At 41.0% G+C, this 21,885-nt stretch overlaps 1 protein-coding gene across 2 annotated transcripts in view; it reads left to right on the top strand.

The window, feature by feature from the left end:
* The window catches only part of agla (amylo-alpha-1, 6-glucosidase, 4-alpha-glucanotransferase a), a 64,753-nt gene that overhangs the window by 11,444 nt on the left and 31,424 nt on the right, over positions 1-21,885 (top strand). The window contains exons 7-13 of one of the 2 annotated variants that reach the window (XM_017436869.3): positions 2,506-2,617; positions 3,310-3,436; positions 5,754-5,856; positions 6,532-6,629; positions 12,037-12,176; positions 12,307-12,494; positions 16,620-16,743. In XM_017436869.3, coding sequence (XP_017292358.1) covers positions 2,506-2,617; positions 3,310-3,436; positions 5,754-5,856; positions 6,532-6,629; positions 12,037-12,176; positions 12,307-12,494; positions 16,620-16,743 — 892 coding nt within the window. Of the gene's footprint in view, positions 1-2,505; positions 2,618-3,309; positions 3,437-5,753; positions 5,857-6,531; positions 6,630-12,036; positions 12,177-12,306; positions 12,495-16,619; positions 16,744-17,006; positions 17,131-21,885 lie in introns of both variants that reach the window. The other variant, XM_017436868.3, reaches the window with a different exon arrangement.

The following is a 21,885-nucleotide window of genomic DNA, read 5'->3' on the forward strand; positions in this document are numbered from 1 at the left end:
TTAGGAGTTATGCTTAGCATAGCATTGGAACAATTTATATCCACAACAAAAACCTTTCTAAAACCACAAAAATCACTTCCTTCATCAGAATATCCTTCCTGGTAAATATAAGCGGGTAGCACAAATAGATCTATGCATTAAAAGCAGCAAGAGTCTGAAAAACATTACAACTTGCACACAAAAACTTACAAAAGCACAAAAAAATACTTCTAAAACACTCCACAGAAATAAATTTCACTTGTCTGATTTTTTTTATGTACAGATATGCATATTTTAATGGTTTAAAATAAAAAATAAAATAGGAAAAATCTAGTTATTTCCATGCAGTGTCCAGAAAGAGGTGTTCAGCTTGTAGGGCACCACAACTGCTTCCACCCACCTCCATCATCATCATCATATGAAATTACTTTTTGTCACAACAAAAAATAGTGGCTGGTAAAATATTTAAGTGGCTGGTAAAAAAATTTGTCCACCAGGCACTATGGCTGGTGGACAAAATTTTTAATTTCCACCCCTGAATAGGACTATACACAACAGTGTTAGCTTACCCTGCAATGTTTGTCCACCAGGCGCTGTAAAGCCTGAAATCTCCGGTGGATAACAGCTGTCAGACTCCGTGCAACAATTGCAGCATCCAGAGCATTTCTTCCACTGCGCCTCTCTTCCTGAAGTCTCAGGAGAATCCCCATAAGTTTAAAAAACAGCAACGACACAGGGCCAACGTTGTCCATAAGGAGGCCACAAGGAGGCGTTGTTTACAGAGCAGAGCAGAGTAGAGTGGAGTGGAGCAGGGCTGCTCAAGGAGAGCCAATGGAAAAGGGGCAATAGAGACAAATGAGACAAACAACTATTCACGCTCTCATTCACACCTAGGAACCAGTAACCAACTGCTGTCACTACCTTGCTCCACAGAAAGACTTATATAGGCTGGGACTTCATCTATAAATTAATTTTGCAAAATAATGGAACACAGTCAATTAACCAAATGAGCAAATAATAAATGTAGTTAATGGACTGTGTTCCATCCTTTGATTTGGTTAGCTTTACTGTGGGAGCCTTGGCGATACAGTGGATAGAACTGTCACCTCACAGCAAGAAGGTTGCAGGTTCTCTTCCTGGCCTTCTGTGTGGAGTTTGCATTTTCTCCCGGTGAATGCATGTGTTTTCTCCAGATACTCCAGTTTCCTTCCACTAACCAAAAACATGCATTTTAGGTTCACTGGAAACTAACTGAACACACTTTTCTGTCTGATGATGGTGCTGTGCAGAGGATGCTGTGTGTTGTCCCGTGCGGCCAGCAGCTTCATCTGCGCTCCCTACTGAGTCCAGCTCCATGCACACAACAGAACCAGCTCTTCTGACAAGTCTGTCTATTCGTGTTATGTCTATGTTCTTACTGTATCCCCCTAGTATGCAACAGCATAGAAGAGGACACTGTCCACCACAGACTGAAAAAAACATCTGCAGTAGTTTACAGCAAATGTTAAAGGACCCCAGTTTTCTTACATTGCTATTTCACTGGGCTGTCATTGTCGGAGACGAGCGTCTTCAACTAGAAAAAATATGTGAATTTTCTGTTGCAGTCTTACTGAATTCTAAGTATTTGTGACCAACGAGCTATGTGGCTGTGTTTTGAGAGTCCAGTTTTTTCAGCGTATCAGTGTATTTTTGTGTGCATGACTTTTAGAACTGTAATCTTCGATGCGCACATTATTTTGTTGTCCGCCTTTATCCACATCATACCCACCTCAATCTGCTTTGTACCCACCTTGACAGCCACCCCCTCATTTGATTTAATCTTCTGGACTATACTTTATACTTTCTGTTACAAGAGAGCTCAGTGCTGGGTCTGTGGTGGTGGGGTGTGTTTCAGGAGGAGAGATGAGTTGTAATTAAGGGGACAGGTGAGAAGGATTGGGTGTGACTGTTCCACTTTGGAACCAGTATCCATAGCCACATTTTGCAATCATCTAGCTGAGGGAGTTCAGGCCCATGCAGAACAGGAGTGTGGACAAAGCGTCACCTTGGTATATGCTGCATTAGATGCTGACATGTGCGGTTGGCTTTGAATTGGCCTCTGGAGTTGTCTTCCACATTCCCATTTATTTTCAATGAAGGCTCTTGGTGTCCTGTTGATGTTGTACAGTTTCAAGCACTCCAGTATCCACGTGTGGGACGTTGAGTCACAAGCTTTCCTGTAGTCAATCCAGGCAGTGCGCAGGTTTGTGTGTCTGGTCTTACAGTCTCGAGCTACAGTTCTGTTGACCGGTAGCCGGTGCTTGGCTCCCTTGGTGTTGGTGCCAATTCCTTTCTGTGCCTTGCTCAGCTATTGACCCATGTGCCTGTTCATCTTAGCCCCATGATGCCTGACAGGAGCTTCCATGTTGTACAGAGGCAGGTGATTGGCCGGTAGTTGGAAGGAATTATACACACACACACACACACACACACACACACACAGATAGTACAATAATACAATTAAGTTTTTTGCTCTCTGTGTTTCAGGTGATTCGCAGCATATTTTGGAAAGATGTTTTTCCTCAGACCAAACTGTGGGAATTTTTCCAGGTCAAAGTGGAAAATGTTGTGGAACTCTTCAGAATCCTGCTGCAAAATGGTGTGTACGTCAGTAAATATGAGAAATACAGTATTCGTGCTAAACAATGTTAATATAACATTGACTTCAAATGATCCATCTGCAAAACATCTGCAGTGGGCACAGATCCCTACTACCATCTGTAACTGAAATGAGAAATGTTGTGTCCTTGTTGTAATGTTGTGCCACTAAAACTTTGGTATTTTCCTTCTCTCAGCTTGATTTACAAAAAAAACTAAAATAAACATCAGATGTTCTAGTTCCCATATAATCATCAAACCAATGACAAGAAGAGTGTTATTAGATCTTTGCTTTTTAAAGTGCTGATGAGAATTTGCTGTTTGCAAAACTAAACAAAAACATAAATTTCTTATGTACAGGTAATTCAGCATGATTTGATTTTTGTTGCAGCTGGGTAATTGTACTTGGAACTCAGAAAGTAATATACTTTTTACATTAAAGTCTGAATCGTTACCTTGATGACAAAGTTATTAGAGCTAAAGCATCTCAAAGTTTTTGTTTTTCCCCCCAAGTTTTTCAATCCATAATGACTAACTCACCCAAATACGTGTGCTGAAGTATATGAAAGCAATTTCTTTTCTACACTGTTCCCTTTAAATAAAATAGGTTTTGTATTTAACTCATCATTTAGAATGTAGCGCCTTCCAATGTAAAAATATTTAACTTTAAATAACGTTGTTCTGTATTTTTAGGACCTAAGCCAGATCATATTAAGTCTGAAGGGAAGAAGGAGCTGAAGATCATCCAGGACCCACAGTATCGTCGCTATGGCAGCACAGTGGACATGGACATTGCTTTGGAGACATTTGTACCTGACAGGTGAGGTTGGACACTATACCTTGTGAAAGTTCATGTAGGAAATGTTTAGTTTAAAAAAAAAAAAAAAAAAAAAGCTATCCATGATTAGAAAACAGGGTCATATGTATTTTTTTCAGAGTCTGATATGAAATTAGAATAAACTTTTCCCGTTTTAGGTCAATCAGGATTTTCAAAATTATTTCTATTTTCTAAATGCCAGAATAATGAGAGAGAATATTTTTTAAACAGTTTTAATTATTTTCTTTAAAGTCAAAAGTTTAAATGCACCGAGATTACTATGCTTTTAAACAATTTGGGACATTTGACGTCATGTCTTTGGGAGCTTCTGATAGGTTTATTGATAACATCTGAATTTTTTAGAGACACACCTGTGAATGTAATTTAAGGCACACCTGAAACACACTGCTTCTTTGTGTAACACCATGGGAAAGTCTAAAGAAATCAGCCAAGATGTTAGGAGGAGAATTGTGGACTTGCACAAGTCTGGCTCATCCTTGGGTGCAATATTCAGATGCCTGAAGGTGCCTCATTCATCTGTACAAACAATTATGAATTACGAATGTGACGAAACTAAAATTGAACTGTGTGGCCATAATGACTATCGTTACGTTCGGAGGAAAAAGGGAGACGCTTGCAAGCCTGAGAACACCATCCTGACTGTGAAACACGGGGGTGGCAGCATTATATTGTGGGGTTGTTTAGCTGCAGGAGGGACTGGTGCACTTCTCAAAAAAGATGGCATCATGAAGAAAGAACATTATGTGGAAATAATGAAGCAACATCTCAAGACATCAGCCAGGAAGTTCTTCTGATTTCACATCAGACAGTGTGGAAAAAAAATGCATGTGTGTCTTTTTATGTTGTGTATGTGAACTTCTGGTTTAAACTGTATTTGTACAAAAATGTTGGTACAGCTAGGAAACACTCTGGTGACTGGAGCTGCTTCATCAATGATCCCCCCTAGAACTCACAACATTCCAATTTGTTATTTAATAATGAATCTTAACCAAAACAGTTGTGTATGAAATTCTTTTGTTTTCTTGATTAGGGTGCAATCAGCCAGCTTGCACTGTTTTGATGCTAAAAGTTAGGCCACAGACATGCAGTGAGGAAAATATGAGTTTTTAAGTTTTTCCAATAACAAAGAAATACCCATGTCTCAGAGTTTTGTGGTAATTTCATTTTCATGGACAGAATATCCACTAAAAATTCAGAAAAAGCATAAAATTTACAAATGAATTTGCTTGCCATAACGTAAAATAAACCTACAAACCAGCCAGGAAAAAAAAAAAATCTTGGAGGGGAACCTTCTTCCCTCAGCCAGAACACCTCAGATGGGTTGTTGATGGGTTTTCCAGCACAACGATTATCCAAAACATACTGTCAAGACGACAAAGTCTCACCTCTGTTGCCTTTTCGTACCAAATACAGCACACCACAAATACCTTATGCCAACTGTCAGCCCGGAAGTAGAGGGCTGATGATGTTGGTCTGTTCTCCTGCCACAGGATTCTGGCACCTTGCAGGCATTGAATGGACCATGAACTCGTCTGTAGACCGAAGGATTCTAGAGTCAAATGTGAGGCCATCTGTCCAACAACTGAAGCTCGGACCAAACTGGGTCACAATGCATCAGAACAATGATCCCAAACACAGCAGCTAATTTACAACAGAATGACACAAAAAAGACTTAAGGTGCTGCAATGCTCCAGTCACAGTCCAGAACCTCAACCTGATTGAAATGCTGTGGTGGGACCTTAAGAGAGCTGGGAAACCAGTGTCTGCAAACCTCAATGAACTGAAGCAACATTGAAAAGAAAAGTGGGCCTAAATTTCTTCTTACAATGTGAGATACTGGTAAAGTTTTAAAGAAGATGCTCACAGCAGGCCCAAGCCATAAGCAACCGTTATGACTGCTTATGGGCCCCAGGCTAGCAGGGCGTTCCCAAAAGTGCCTAACTACCAACAAAAGACTTGTTGGTACTCCATTTCATCTACATCAGTTGTAATCATATGAAAAAAAAATTCTCCTAGTTTGATTACTGTGACTAATGTTAACTATTTCTGTGAAAGGTAATTATACAAGAGGAGGAACTATACACCACGTTTCTGTTAAAAACATGGTGTATAGTAATATGTCATGTGTTGTTGTTCATCTGGCATTGTACTTGTCCTGCTTTGAGAACTGCTAAGGACCAAATTACTTTTTTATTATGCAAATAAAATCGTAGAATTAAGAATGTGCTTTTACTTTTGAATATGACTGACAAATATGTTGTACTTAATGTAGAGTAATTGTTGTTGATTCACTCTCCAGTTCATGTCCACAACATATTGAGGAGTGCTGTGGAAGACTGAAACAGAGGCTCAATGAGCTGAATGAAGAACAGTACCGCATGATACACCAGCATCAAGAGCAGGTACGGTAAAGAATACAATAGGTCACAGGTGAAGTGAATAACATGAGACTTTTAACACCAATAAGTATACTGAGGGCATGGGAGGGGTCAGGGTTTTGCCCAGGGGCACGTCAGCATGCTGCGGGGTCTTCAGATTGATTGCTTAAAGATAATCTCCCTACCACTGGGCTTATGCTGCCTTTCAATCCATAGAAATTAGCGCCACTTTAACATGAATTACATGGCCTATGTGTCATTTAGTTTATTTACCTGCTGTTCCATTCAGGTACAAGGTGGAGTACACCTTGTACAGGATGCAAGTCCATCACAAGGCTACATTGAAACAAACAACCATTCACTCTCTCACACACACCTAGGGACAATTCAGACTTACCAGTTATCTAACATTCATGTTTTTAGTCTGTGGGAAAAACACAGAGAACCCAGAGAAAGCCCACACATGCATGAGAACATGCAAACTCCACACAGAAAGACCTCAGGACGGAAGCGATCCTGTGACCTTCTTGCTTTGAGACAACAGTGCTTACCGCTGTTTCGCCCTTCCCCTGCCTAGTTTACTTGAAATGGTAAAATGCCAGAGGGTCATTAATGAACTATTTTCTTATCAATATTAATCACTAACACTGTGTTGTTAAGAACCATTTTTATCATTAAAATGTTATTTTTTTCTTCCAGGCAGTCAGCTGTGTTGTGGGGAACATAGTGTATGAACGTCTGGCTGACCATGGTCCCAAACTAGGTCCTGTTACCAGGAAAAACCCTCTAGTCACCAGGTAAAGATTTTCATCAGACCAGGTAGACTGGGTAAGGGGAGGGAACACAAGTACATTGCAATAAATTAGATTATCATCAAAAAGTTGATTTATTACAGTCACTCAGTTCCAAAAGTGAAACTCATTTAGAATTATTACACATAGAGTGAAGTTTTTATTTCTTTTAATTTTGATGATTATGGCTTATAGCTAATGAAACCTAAAATTTAGTTTCTTAAAATATTAAGTAAGATTAAAAAGATTGACAAGGTGTGTACTGCTACTGGAATCAGTGCTTCCAGAACCACCACACAGAAGGATCCAAGACCTGGTCTCATTCCTTGTGTAAAGCCATTCCTGAACCAGAGACAATATCAGAAACATCTTACTTGGGTTGAGGACAAAAAGGACTAGACTTTTGCTCAGTGGTCCAACCTTTTTTCTTTTTCTGATGAAAGTAAATTTTATATTTGGTTTGGAAACTGAGGTCTCTGAGTCTGGAGGGACAGCATAGAAGCACAGAATCTAAGTTGCTTGAGGTTTCTACAGTCAGTGATGATTTGGGGAGCCCTGACATCTGCTGCTGTTGGTCCACTGGGTCCTGTCATACCTAGAGATTGCCAACAAAGATGCTACGGCAAGGGGGAGCCAGGACGAGTATGAGTATGATTACCAAGCTTCATTGAAAAGCCCTGAGACACTGAACACAAGGGGAGCTGACAAAGCTAGACACTTACCACTTATGGCCTTGCCATGGCTAGTTGACAAAGTACCCTCTGAAAGTGTATGCAGCACTGCTAAGTATCCCTACTAACATCAACATACACCATCAAAAGTGTACTTTCAGTGGCAAGGGAATAACACAGGAGTAGATCCACCCAGATCTGAGACTGAACAATACTGGAGAAACATATGAAAGAAGGAGGCATCCCACGGTAATAATGCTCCATGGCTACAATATCTAAGTTCTGAGCACTTCAATCTCTCAGAACAAGAACCAGTATTGATCACAGTGGCAGACATCCAAAAAACAAAGTCTCTGGAATGAAGAGCTGGACATCACCAGGGCCTGACATGATCCACACCTACTGGCTAAAGAACGCCTACTGACCATGACTGCATAGCAGAACAAATGAACCAGCTGGTAATAGAAGGAACCTACAAAGAGTGGGAACAAGCCTGGACAGTACTGATCATGGAAGACCCTCAGAAAGTGGCAGTCCATCCAACTAACCGCCACTCACCTGTCTCTGTACAACATGGAAGCTCCTGTCAGGCATCATAGTGGCTAAGATGAACAAGCACATGGGTCAATACCTAAGGGAGGCACTGAAGGGAATTTGCACCAGCTACTGGTCGACAAAACCATAGATTGAGACTGTAAGACCAGACACACAAACCTGTGCACTGCCTGGCTGGACTACAGGAAAGCCTATAATTCAATGCCCCACACATGGATACTGGGCTGCTTTAACTGTACAGCATCAACAGGACACTAAGAGGCTTCATAGAAAACTCAATAGGAATGTAGAAGACAACTTGAAGTGAAGTGAAATTTATTTATATACCACTCTTCAGCAGCAAGGCGACCCAAAGTGCTTTACAATACAGAAACAACAACAGAATCAAATAAACAACAATCAGGTACATACATAATCAAATACAGAGGTCATAAAAACTTGAGAGGCCAATTAAAAGCTAATTGCACAAGTCAGCATAAATTGCAGCATATTCTAAGGTGATGCTATGTCCCCACTCCTGTTCTGCATGGTGATTGCAAAAAGTGGCTATGGATTCTGAAGTGGAGCAGTCATCAGTCACCTCCCCTACATGGATGACATCAAGCTGTATGCCAAAAACAAGTGTGACCTCAACTGATTGATCCACCTCACCAAGATATATGTAAAAGACATTGGAATGGCATTTGAACTGGATAAATTCGATTAATGGTATCCAAAAGAGGCAAGATGACCATAACTCAATTCAGATGAACTACCTGAAGACAACATTGCAGATGTCCAGGGCAGCAACAATTACCTTAAAATCCCACAAGCAAACGGCATGCCGATGAGGCCACAAGGAAGTCAGCCACAACCAAGTACCTACAGGGAGTAAGGCAGGTCCTGAAGAGCCCGCTGAATGGTAAGAATAAGTCCAAGCCATCAACATGTAAGCAGTGGCAGTCATCAGATACCTCGCTGGGATAATTGCCAGGCCAAAAGAGGAGATGGAAGCTACCGACATCAAGACATGAAGGCTTCTCACAATGCACGGAGGGTTTCACCTCAAGTCCAGCACCCTAAGACTGTACACTAAGAGAAAGAAAGGAGGCATAAGACTAGTGAACATCAAAGCCACTGTACAGGATGAAATAACTAAGATCCTCTATTACATCAGGAAGAAAGTCCCCAATGATGATTTTCTAAGTGAATGTCTCAGGTAGCAGGTGGAAGAGGAAAAACAAAAGGAACTATTATAAAAAGACAAGCCCCTGCATGACATGTACCGCCGGCAGATTGAGGAGGTGGCTGATCTCAAAACATTCTACCAGTGGCTAGAAAGGGCTGGACTGTAGGCCAGCACAGAGGATGTAGCAGGATGTCAGATGCAGGCAGGCAAAGCATGCATGGAACACTAAGCCACACTAAGTTGCTGGATCAGTATACAGGAACATCTGTGCTGAGCATGGACTGCAATCCCCATAGTCCACCAAGGGTGGTGGAAAATGGCAGGGCTAAGATACTGTAGGACCTTCATATCTGAACTGACAAATAAGTGATGGCTAAACAACTGGACATTTATGTGGTTGACAAGCTACAGAAGAAAGCAGTGGTGATAGATGTAGCAATCCCAAGTGACATCTGGAAGAAAGAGCATGAGAAATACCAAGGGTTAAAAGAGTTAATCGCAAAATCAGTCACAATAAGGACTTATTCAATATTGAGTTACTATTTTTTTTTTAATTCTACATCTCAAAAGGTATAAAATGCTACATAGTTTGTTGAAATCTGTAAAAAAAAAGCTAGTTTTGTTTACAAGAGTGCTGGTTTGAAAACTGTTTATTGGTCTAGAACAGGGGTCAGCAACACGCGGCTCTTTAGCGCTGCCTTCGTGGCTCCCTGGAGCTTTTTCAAAAATGTTTGAAAATGGAAAAGGGTGGGGGTGGGAAATATATTTTTGTTTTAATATGGTTTCTGTAGGAGGACAAATATTCGTAACGTTTTCCAATGCTGTAAAAATGTGTAGAATAAATATTAAAGCTGTGTCCGAATTCAGGGTCTGCATCCTTCGAAGGACATATTTGTCGGCCAATTATGTCATAGCGTAGCGACAAGGCCTGTCCGAATTCAAAGTCTCCTTCAAATCCGTCCTTCTTTTCCCCAGATTTGGAGGATAGGTCCAGTGTATTTGTGACCAATATGGCCACACACTTTGTTTTTTGACACAAGGGGCAAGCAACTCAAAAACCCAAACAGCAGGAGCAGTCATGTACAAAATGATTTATTAAAACAAAAGGGTCACCTTAATCGTGACACAATAAAACAGTCCTCTTTTCTTTTGAAAACCCCAGGTTCCACAATTGTCTTTCAACATCACCACTCAGGTATTGCAGGTCGGGCTCCTCTTATGCTACTTCGGTGGGAGCGATCCCTCTGTAGCGCACCCTCTGGCCAGTTCCACAGCCGGCTCCGCGACGCTCCACCACTGCTCCGCACTTAGGCGTGCCACGCCGCCTCTCCGCCTGATCCAGCTAAAAGAAAGAAGCAGGAAAACGCCAGCATCCCTGCACCAAAACCTCGTCGGAAGGCGTCTTTTACGCAGCTACTCTCTAACCAAAACAGAGCGCTACTCACAGGCGCGGGCAGAGGTCCACCTCTGCCCTGATCATTTATATTGGGCCGTCTGCTCACTTCCCGGTGCTCCGTGCCTGGCGTGCGGACTCAGCGCGTCTCTCGCTCCACAGCATGCCTGTCTCCATCACCTGCGGAACTTAATCTCACCGCCCTTTCCCTAAAGGCTCCCTTATATTCTGGCTCCAATCAGCTTCCGCACGTGCAGCTAATTACCGGGCTCTGCGTCCCCAGAACTCCCCAACCCAGCGCGCCTAAGACGCCAAAGGAAAAAGCAAACAAAACAACACACATGCAAAAAACTATAAAGCAAAAATAAAAACAAAACAGTCTTAATTCCCCATGTGTAACATATTCTTTACAGATCACTATATCCCATAATTCACTGCGGGTCCAAACCGGGCGTTCAAGCAAAGCGGCAATGACGATGAAGAGGGGCAAATTATTTTGCTATATTACACTTTAAGTGACACAATATGATTTTTTACAACATTTTTAGGCGAGAATGGGGCTTTGAAAGTCTCAAATATCTGCTCGGTTCATCAATACATCACCTAATTGCAATATTGTTCTGACATTTTCAGACATGTCTGCTCCCGCTGTATTAGCAGCCAGCTCCCCTCACCAGCTGTCAGCTGGCCGAGCACTCCAGGTTCGGTATCCCAGGGGAGAACGCCTGACTCCCGGCTCATTGTTATAAAAACTCCCGCTAGCTTTCCCCAATGAGTGGAAGATAAACACCGATATTATGTAATATCTAGTTGTAAAATGTTTGGTTTACTAAAGTATTTTATTTATTCCTGAGCAAATCGGTTTGATTGATTAAAGTTAAGCCTTCAAACATAATAGGTTTATGTAACTGTAATGGCTTATCTGAGAGAGTATTATATTTGAAAATGAATAATTTTAAATTAATAAATCATGAATGCTCGTTATGTATACACTCAGTCATTTTGATAATAGGCTAATATAGACACTGTGTTGCCTTCATTATAAGCCTTGTATAAGGCTTTTATTTTTTTTGCGGCTCCAGACAGATTTGTTTTTTGTTTTTTTGGTCCAAAATGGCTCTTTCAACATTTTGGGTGGCTAACCCCTGGTCTAAAATCATGCCATCTAGAATTTCAGCCTTACATTAAAAAAGGGTTTACCCAAGCTTCACAAAAGGATTTCCTGGTGCTACAGCAGAGAAAAATGGTGTATTTCTAAAGAAATTAAAAGGACTTTATTTAAAGACATCCCTGTTGGAAAACTTCAATTTAAATGTAGATTAGAAAGATTATTTGCTGTTTTAGTTTCTAGGGATTGCTAGATGGTGTTTTTATGGACTCAATGCAAATTTTAATTATGACAAAAATATTAATGTTTTCACATTTTTTGAACTGCAGTCTTTGCTCAAACTAACTAATTTTGCCACAACAGGTTATATATGTTTTACATGCACCTGAAATTTATTTTTATTTTATTTTAAAAATAGGAGTATTTTGTAATATGGGGATAAATAATACACACTCCGCCAACACAAAAAAACATTTTTTTTGTTTGTGAAATGTGAATCTGTCTATTCATCTGTCCAGGTATTTCACCTTCCCATATGAGGAAATGACTTTTGAGCAAGAACTGGAGCTGTTGGACCATCCAAACAAGATTTGCCACTTCTTAGCTCACAATGGTTGGGTGATGGGTGATGATCCACTACGCAACTTTGCTGAACCAGGTAGAACGTTAGATAATTAGTTGCAAAGACGGTGTAAGCAAAGAAAAAAGTTTCATGTAATTCTAGGTTGTACATGATTAAAAATCTATGATTTCTTGTACCAATAATAACATGTATGTTTTCTCTGTAGGCTCAAATGTGTATCTGCGTCGGGAGCTGATCTGCTGGGGTGACAGTGTCAAACTTCGGTATGGTAGTGGACCTGAAGATTGCCCATATCTGTGGGACCACATGCAGAAATACACTGAAATCACAGCTAAATATTTCCATGGGGTCAGACTGGATAACTGCCACTCTACACCATTACATGTTGCTGAGGTATTGTCACACATTATTGTGCTATACAATGAACAGGATATCCTTAAAAGTTGAGGATTGATGAAATCTAGCACTTTCAGCACAAGCAGTTTGACAACACATCTATAAAAAAACAACATGACTTTAAATTCTAAGACTTTGCTAACAGCAGCAGGAAACAGATACAGTCTCTCACTGAGCAGAAGAGGATCCTGAGAATATATGAATCTGAACAGGAGCTTTTTCGGTAATCTCACCAAGAGGTGCTTTTGGAAAAGATTGTTGCTGTCCTGCTCCGTTTGAGGAATTAGCACTAAAAATAAACTCCTCTGATTTTAAAACAGATTTTAATTGTAAAAAGTGGAATTTTATTTATTAGTACCAGTGATGTGTGTTAAAATTTGTGTGGTGAGGCAGAGTTTGACAGTCAGATACACACACTAATAATTAAGACATAAAACATGCAAAAATATATTATCTTTTAAATATTAGTCATGACATAAATACCCGAATGCCATCAGTTTAACAGATTTTTCAGGGCAATCTACAAATGAGTTTTGTTTTTTATTTTAGTGCACAGTTTAAAGTATTTTCAGTCTGAAGAGAGTGAGGCTGCAAAGCAGGGAGGGGGTCTCTCTCTCTCTCCTACTCTACATGAGTCTGATTGCATCTTTTTATATATATATATATATATATATATATATATATATATATAACCCAGCTGGCCCTATTTTTCAGCTTTCACTTCAATCTCAGGTCCTCTACCAGAAGCCTGGGAGCTTGAGGGTTCTGTGCAGTATGTTAGCTGTTCCTACAACTTCACTCTTCTGGACAGAGATCTCTGAGGCTGTTCTTAGGATCAATTGGAGCCACTCTTCCAGTTTGGGGGTCACAGCAGTCTCTTGCTCCTTCTTCCTGATGTTACAGTCATTTGGGATTGCTACATCTATCCCCACTGCTTTCTTCTGTAGTTTTCAACCACATCAATGTCCAGTTGTTTAGCCATCACTTGTTTGTCAGTTCAGATCTGAAGGTTTCCACAGTATCTTAGTTCTGCCATTCTCCACCATTCTTGGTTGAGTGTCCCACTTTGACTGTGGGACTTCCAGTCTATACTCAGCACAAATGTTCCTATTCACTATTTAATCCCCTTAATTATGGTGTTCCATGCATGCTTTGCCTGCCTGGATCTGACATCCTGCTATTATGTACTGGACTGTCTCAGGTTAATCTTTACACAGCCTGTATCTTGGGTCCTGTCTGGTATGGTCGACCCCAGCCTCTATTGCTCTTGTGCTGCCATGATTAGTGCCTCTGTGCTGTCCTTCAGTCCAGCTCTTTAGCCACTGGATTTTGTTTACATTAGCCACTTCCTCAATCTGCAAGTAGTACATGCTATGCAGTGACTTTTTGTGTGTGTACAATGGTTCCTTTTGTTTTTCCTCTTCTTCACTGCTGCCTGAAACATTCACTTAGCAGTTCATCATTGTAAGCTTTCTTTCTGATGTACGCCATGATCTTGGTGGTTTCATCCTGTATAGTGGGTCTGACACTCACTAGTCCTCTGCCTCCCTCATTTCTCTTGGTATACAGTCTCAGGGTGCTGGACTTAGGGTGAAATCCTCCGTGCATTGTGAGCAGCTTTTGTGTCTTTATGTCATGGGCTTCCATCTTCTCCCTTGGCCAGGTTATTATACCAGAATTACTGGTACTGCATACATGCTGATGGCTTGGACTTTGTTCTTACCATTCAGCTGGCTCTTCAGAACCTGCCTCACTCCCTGTAGGTACTTGGTTTAGCTGACTTCCTTGTGGCCTTTCTGGGGATCTTTCATTATCAGTTGGAAGGGACCCATTTAGAATGTTTGACCCAAGGCCGAAGAGTTTATAAAAGGTCCCCTGAAAGGGGCTATTCCCACCAACCACAACCCCATTACCTGCCCCTGTACAACGTGGAAGCTCTTGTCACTGACAAACAAGTGATGGCTAACCAAATGGATATTGTGGTGGTTGACAAACCCCAGAAGATATATACACTGCTCAAAAAAAAATAAAGGGAACACTCAAATAACACATCCTCGATCTGAATGAATGAAATATTCTCATTGAATACTTTGTTCTGTACAAAGTTGAATGTGCTGACAACAAAATCACACAAAAATCATCAATGGAAATCAAATTTATTAACCAATAGAAGCCTGGATTTGGAGTCACGCACAAAATTAAAGTGGAAAAACACACTACAGGCTGATCCAACATTGATGTAAGGCTCAGTATTGTGTGTGGCCTCTACGTGCCTGTATGACCTCCCTACAATGTCTGGGCATGCTCCTGATGAGGTGGCGGATGGTCTCCTGAGGGATCTCCTCCCAGACCTGGACTAAAGCATCCACCAACTCCTGGACAGTCTGTGGTGCAACGTGACGTTGGTGGATGGAGCGAGACATGATGTCCCAGATGTGCTCAATCAGATTCAGGTCTGGGGAACGAGCAGGCCAGTCCACAGCTTCAATGCCTTCATCTTGCAGGAACTGCTGACACACTCCAGCCACATGAGGTCTAGCATTGTCCTGCATGAGGAGGAACCCAGGGCCAACCGCACCAGCATATGGTCTCACAAGGGGTCTGAGGATCTCATCTCGGTACCTAATGGCAGTCATGCTACCTCTGGCGAGCACATGTGTATATATCTGTGCGGCCCTCCTAAGAAATGCCACCCCACACCATTACTGACCCACTGCCAAACCGGTCATGCTGAAAGATGTTGCAGGCAGCAGATGGTTCTCCACGGCGTCTCCAGACTCTGTCACATGTGCTCAGTGTGAACCTGCTTTCATCTGTGAAGAGCACAGGGCGCCAGTGGTGAATTTGCCAATCCTGGTGTTCTCTGGCAAATGCCAAGCATCCTGCACAGTGTTGGGCTGTGAGCACAACCCCCCCCATCTGTGGACGTCGGGCCCTCATACCATCCTCATAAAGTCGGTTTCTAACCGTTTGTGCAGACATATGCACATTTGTGGCCTGCTGGATGTCATTTTGCAGGGCTCTGGCAGTGCTCCTCCTGTTCCTCCTTGCACAAAGGCGGAGGTAGCGGTCCTGCTGCTTGGTTGTTGTCCTCCTACGGCCTCCTCCACGTCTCCTGGTGTACTGGCCTGTCTCCTGGTAGCGCCTCCAGCCTCTGGACACCACGCTGACAGACACAGCAAACTTTCTTGCCACAGCTCGCATTGATGTGCCATCCTGGATGAGCTGCACTACCTGAGCCACTTGTGTGGGTTGTAGAGTCCGTCTCATGCTACCATGAGTGTGAAAGCACCACCAACATTCAAACGTGACCAAAACATAAGCCAGAAAGCATAGGTACTGAGAAGTGGTCTGTGGTCCCCACCTCCTTTATTGAGTGTGTCTTGCTAATTGACAATAATTTCCACCTGTTGTCTATTCCATTTGCACAACAGCATGTGAAACTGATTGCCAATCAGTGTTGCTTCCTAGGTGGACAGTTTGATTTCACAGAAGTTTGATTTACTTGGAGTTATATTGGGTTGTTTAGGTGTTCCCTTTATTTTTTGAGCAGTGTATTTTAGTGTTTTCTAAACTTCTGTTTTTGGTGTCTTCAAGTGGAAGAGCTTTTCAGAAACGATGACAAAGCAGCCTATTTCATTCATGCACACTATCATATTTTGCTGTAGAAATCAAAACAAATATGGAATTTTTTTTTACAATTCTGCATTTGGTTCTCTTTATCCTGATCTTGTCACCGTGAAACTGTTTGTATGCTCAAATAGGTAAGAACTGACAGGTATCAAAAATAAATAAAAAACTTTTAAAATCTGCACTTGTTGGGAGAAAATCTTTAGCCGCACTAAAATATATTTTCTGTGTAAATTAATATGTCAATAATGTGGATGCTCTCTTCTCCTTGTGGTGCGGAATAGTTAGTTACGTGAATTTATGAGAATGTGTGGACAAAGAAAAAATATAAACAGAGAAAACTTATCAGTTTAAAAAATATCTGGAGTACTGTTGATGGGGCTTTAAACTTCAGAAGAAAATGTAATTTCAGTTTGGACCAACCATGCTAACATTAGCCTTATATTTCTCTCTCTCTCTCTGTCTGTGATGCTGATGGACTGTCCTGTCTAGGCCATGCTAGATGTGGCCAGAGCGGTCAGACCCAATCTATATGTGATAGCTGAGCTCTTTACAGGCAGTGAGCTCATTGACAATGTGTTTGTTAACCAGCTGGGAATTACCAGTCTTATACGAGGTATGCCCATGTGAACTAACTTGTTTTTCTCTCTTTTTTTCACACTGCATCTTACTGCATTGCACTTCCCCAAATTCCCAAACATCTCTTGTTTGTTCTTCTTTTTTTAACTATTCCACTGCATGCTGTGATTATTTTGAGGCCTGTTATCACTAACTGGCTTCGCCACTTTTACATTTCCCCTTGTGTGTGTATGTATGTGCTTTGTACTTCTCTCGTTGCTTTTCCCTCTTGCATTTCTTTTGGCACTTTGCTTTGACCAGTTCATGCTGGATGTGGCCAGAAGAGAATGTCCTAACCTATATGTGGTTGCTGAGCTGTTTACTGGCAGTGAGGAGCTGGATAATGTCTTTGTTACCAAGCTAGGAATTACATCACTCATACGAGGTACAGTACCGAGTGTTCACTTTACACACTTTTATATACATTGTATTCTGTAATGTGTCTGCAGGCACTGATTAAACTGTCCAGATTTCTCATTGGTAATGCATGAATTATTTTTCACAGATAAAAGTTAGTGCACCTGAGAGAAATCAGTTGGCAGATATTGGATTTAAAGCAACTTCCCAAGGACAAGTGAATAACTACACTATGTTCCTTTTGAAATTCTGTTCAGCTGTAAAGTTTTTAATGCACTTTCAATTTGTGACAGCATTGAGTTTAGCATGTGTTCTTTAAATGCACAGGAAGTTCAAAAAGTCTGCCAAATTTAGATTAAAAAATTAGATGTAAAAAACATTCAAGATTCAATTTTTTGTCACGTAGTTCTACAAGTAAAATATACAATAAAATGTATCCTTAACATTTGTTTTTAGGGTTCAGAAAGAATGGAAATAATTGGAAAATCATTTGAATAAGGGATAATAAAGTAAATTAAAACATTTTATTAAAAGAAAACAGTAAGCAAGCTCTAATGCAAGCATAGCTTGGATATCAAAAAGAATAAATTAGGTTTCGAAATTACCCTATATAAACATCATCCTTATTAGGGCTGAACAACATATCCCATCTTTGATCGTCATCGCAAATCAGTGAGTGCAAACTCAATATTGCAAAGGACTGCTTAGACTGCAATAAATCATAGGCCATTGTATTTTAAGTACCATGTAACCATTTTCTGCTGCTAATATATTTGGTCAATCCAATGGACTCTCACCGGCCTTGATGCCCACACTTAGTTTACATAATTGTTATGGCAGTAGTAAAAGGAAAGAAATGTGGGTTTAATCACAACTGATATCGTCAACCCAATAATACACAAGAATATTACACAATGCAATTTTTTCTAATATTGTTAAGCTCTAATCCCTATACAGACATCACACATATATACAGAAGTCAATGCTAAATACAGACATCAAGTCAAATTTAAGTAATTTTCATAATCGGGACTCATTTTTGCTTTTAACAGAGAAGGGACACAATGGAAGGCAAGTAAAAGTTTTTTGGTTTATTTGAAGGGCACAAAAAGTAATGACAGTTCCTCTGAATAAACTGTCTGCAGAAAGTGAAAAACAAATATTGACCACTGACAGGCCAAGACTTGATTGTAGAACATCAGTCTTAATCTTAAAATAGTCTTCGTTCTTAATGATCTTATTTGTAGGTTTGCAGAGGCTGCAGATTCCAGGAAAGCAGGGAGAGCAGCGATTTGAGAGCAGACAGGTTGGTGGTTCCTCCGGTGAGTAGGCTGAGCTGACTTCTACTTATTTGAGATAGGAGGCTGATTACTTCAGAAGATGATTCATGGGGTTCCCACAATGAGCAATCATCAAAGAGTTGGCTATAGGAGGAGCACAAGGAAAAAATAACACTAGTAAGCGTCTTTGGTGAGTTGGACCAAAGATCATGGTGATCTCTGTAAATATCAGAGATGAGGGTGGAATCAAAATAAAGGATCGGGGAGCCCAGGAGCATTCCACTGGGCTATACCCTTCCCAGACCAGGTGTTTTAAATCCCAGCTCCTGTGGCAAATGTTCAGAAAGCGTTGCAGTGTAGGCTAGATGGTCATCCATGAGTTGGGCAGTTGGAGGAGGAACGGTCGGAGAGGACAAGTACTTGAGTTAATGGACATGAAAGCTAGGTTGCACTTTCATGAATGGAGGTACTTTGAGGTGAACCAAGGATTTTTCTTTCTATTTAAAATTGACAAATAGGAGACAGTTTTTTACAGATGTATTTGAATGGAATCTTTTTTGAGAACATCCAAACCTTTTGTCCAGGTGAGTACTGTGGGGCAAACACTCTCCTACAATCGACTATGCATTGGTTCTGGTCTGCAGTTCTTAGAAGTTCTGCCCAGGTTTGGTGCCACACCCACCGACAGAATCACAGATGGTGCTGCACAGAGGGTTTATGCCATTCAAATTAGTAGGCCACCAAAATGATTTTTGTAGAAAATTTAAAGTTCTGCTTGCCCCAGGATCAAGCTCTGTGATCTTAGCTAGTCTGAGGACATTTCTGGTTTCCCAGGTAAGAGCGCCAACGACAGAAGTAGGTGGGAGGATGGGTTCTAATGACTTTGGTTCTTCCATAGAAAACTGGTGTGAGAGTTTGGAATAAAGGCAGAAATGGAGCCACTAGAGGATGGCGGGACTTGTAGTTCTTTTCTTTATTACATCCTTGAATTGGTTGTCAGTGCAGATTGTTAGCTGAATAAACTTGTCTAAGGAAGCTGGTTCATCACAAGTAGCAAGTTGATCTTTGAGTGACTTAGAGAGGGAGGTACAAAAGCACATTTTAAAGCTTTTTGTTCCATCCAGTCTCCAGTCAGTCCAGTGAAAAAATCTTGAAATCAGACACTAGACGACAACCTAATTTAAACTTTTGTAACCATCTAGTGACATTGTATACTCTGGGGTGATCAGCATCTTTACAAAATTCATTAATAAACATGTAGAAAAGTGACAGATTAGTTGGGGTGGGGTATCAAGTAGGCCTTGAATGAACATAGTGTGTGGCCTCAGTGTACCCACGAGGTAAGGTATCTTGGAATAATTACCTGAAAAGGCTCTAGTTGATTATTTGAAAACCAAGGACAATTTTAAAATAAGGCTTCCACAGTGGATTGACTCACCATCAAAGAAGTCTGAAGCTGAAGTGGTAACGTTTCCCTTCTCATAACATCACTATTTCTGGTTGGGGCATTGGTATTGATGCCTGTGCAGAGGGCTGGAGTAGTAGTATTTTTAAATCCAAGTTTCTTAAGAGATTATTTAAATGATTAAGACATTGATGAGTATTTTACGATTGCTCAAATCGACCTTGTCACCTATTTTCACAACTTTCCAGCATGTTGCCCTGAGAACATAAAGCTGAGTGATTCGTCTCTGTACCAGCAAGGTTATTATTTAGGTTGTGGTTGTACCATTTTTTCAAAATTATTGAAGTTACTTTAAGAATTAGGGTCTGTTTTTTGCTGGTAACAGAGGAAATTCACAACAAGGTGGGAAAAAAAAAATCATTTTGAAGGGCGGAGGAAGTAATGAGAGTTCCTCTGGAGGAATCGTCTGCAGGAAGTAAAAAATATTAATGACTGGATAAGGCTTGATTGAAGCCATCAATCTTTATCTTAAAATACGTTTTGTTCTTCCTGATCTCTTGTCTTTTGAAGGCTGCAAATTTCAGGAGTCCAGGACAGGGAGAGCAGCGATTTGAGAGCAGACAGGTTGGTGGTTCCTCCGGTGAGTAGGCTGAGCTGACTTTTCCTTACTTGACATAGGCAGCTGATTTCTTCAGAAGAGTATTCATGGGGGTTCAACAAGAAGTGAACAAGAGTTGACTACAAAAGGAGCACAAGAAAAAAAACAAAAAAAAAACACTGGCAAGTATTTCTGATAACGCTGACACAAAAATTGATCACAAGGAAGAAAATTACAGGAGGGCTAGAAATTAACTATCACTACGTGACATTCAACAGTCCAACTAAGACTAATGTCTTAGTTCAGCCTTTAGTAGCAGGAGGTGATATGGGGAAATGCGCCTCAGGAATGAATGGGAGTCCAACTCACCTGCAGGCACATCTCTCTCAGCTGGACAACCTGAGTACCGCTTGTGATAGCTCTCCACCTGCAGGTGGGAAACTGGGGGAAGGGAAGGGTGTTGGCAAACATCTACTGTGTATGCAGCTTGTAACCATATATACAGGCATCAACAGCATATGCAGACAATGGAAACCAGATTTTTACATAAACTGTATAGAAAGACAAGTAACCATTTATTTTTATACTATCTGAGACACACACACACACACACACACAAGAAAAATATCTATTAAAAAAGAAAGAAGAAACCAAAAGACCTTGTGAAGATGCTGCTGAAGTGGAGTGTGTCATTATCCACTTTGACACAAGTCCTATACAGACATGGGCTGAAAGGCTACTCTATGAAGAAGAAGCTATTACTCCAAAAGCAAAAAAAAGCCATTTTACCGTTTGCAAATGCACACAAGGACAAATGCCTTAACTTTTGAAAACATGTCCTGAGGTTTGATGAAATTAAAATTGAGCTGTTTGGTTGCAATGACCATTGTTACATTTAGAGGAAAAAAGGAGAAGCTTAGAAGCCTGAGAACACCATCCCAACTGCTTGGCTTGGTTAAAGTAACTGCTGACCTGTACTGTGGATATTGTTGGAATATGGAAGCACTTTTAAAATTTCATTTATCTTGCAACCATGTCTACCTTTGAGAAAGCATAGTCTAATGACTTGAGTGAAGACTTGGAGTCAATTACCATGGCAGAGGTCACCGAGGCAGGTCACCAGGGATTCACTCTGACATCTGAAGGCTCTTGGACATTGTGAGGCTCTCATGGTTAACACATCTCTTCTGTGTACATACACTGTGTTCCAAATTATTATGCGCCGTAGCCTTGTTCGCATGGGGTGTCCATCAACCAGCCATCCTCCACTCCATCCATCTGGACCATCGAGCGTTGCACGGCACTCATCGGTGAACAAAACAGTTTTGAAGTCAGTCTTCATGTATTGTTTGGCCCACTGGAGCCGTTTCTGCTTGTGTGCAGTGGATAGAGGAGGTCGACAGGATGGCTTACGCACAGCTGCAAATCTCTGAAGGACCCTGCATCTTGTTGTGCGGGGGACGTTGGAGGCACCAGCAGCTTCAAAAACTTGTCTGCTGC

Source organism: Kryptolebias marmoratus, linkage group LG20 (genome assembly GCF_001649575.2).
Source record: "Kryptolebias marmoratus isolate JLee-2015 linkage group LG20, ASM164957v2, whole genome shotgun sequence".
NCBI classification, from domain to species: domain Eukaryota; kingdom Metazoa; phylum Chordata; class Actinopteri; order Cyprinodontiformes; family Rivulidae; genus Kryptolebias; species Kryptolebias marmoratus.